The 327-nt window shown below is 66.4% G+C and overlaps 1 protein-coding gene across 1 annotated transcript in view; it reads left to right on the top strand.

The window, feature by feature from the left end:
- The first annotated feature begins 19 nt into the window (after positions 1-19).
- Positions 20-327, top strand: part of LOC104625982 (5'-AMP-activated protein kinase subunit gamma-3-like) — a 2,374-nt gene continuing 2,066 nt past the window's right edge. Inside the window, exon 1 of the mRNA XM_010293779.1 lies at positions 20-297. Coding sequence (XP_010292081.1) covers positions 176-297 — 122 coding nt within the window. The 5' untranslated portion in view covers positions 20-175. The remainder of the gene's footprint in view (positions 298-327) is intronic.

Here is a 327-nt window from a genome sequence, read left to right as displayed (position 1 = left end):
CAGGGCTGGGGTGGGTTTGCCCGCAGGGTTCCCGGAGGCCCTGTGCCCCAGGGAGGAGGGTGAGGAGGAGGAAGAGCACAGGCAGAGACCAAGACCTGTCACCTTCACGCTGGGCAACGAGGTGCTGGGGCTGGGCCCAGAGAGCGAGTTTCAGACCCCCGACGCTGAGGTCTACATGCACTTCATGAGGAGCCACTGCTGCTATGATGCTGTCCCTACCAGCTGCAAGCTCGTCGTCTTCGACATCTCCCTGGAGGTGACAAAGCAGGGGAGCAGCATGGATGGGCAGGGGGGGAGCGGGCTCGGGGGGGCCCCCGCCCCCCACCC

This window comes from Phaethon lepturus, unplaced genomic scaffold (assembly GCF_000687285.1).
Source record: "Phaethon lepturus isolate BGI_N335 unplaced genomic scaffold, ASM68728v1 scaffold37930, whole genome shotgun sequence".
In the NCBI taxonomy this organism is placed as follows: domain Eukaryota; kingdom Metazoa; phylum Chordata; class Aves; order Phaethontiformes; family Phaethontidae; genus Phaethon; species Phaethon lepturus.
Note: the sequence above shows the minus strand (reverse complement) of the source record. Positions and strands in the feature narration are given on the sequence as shown.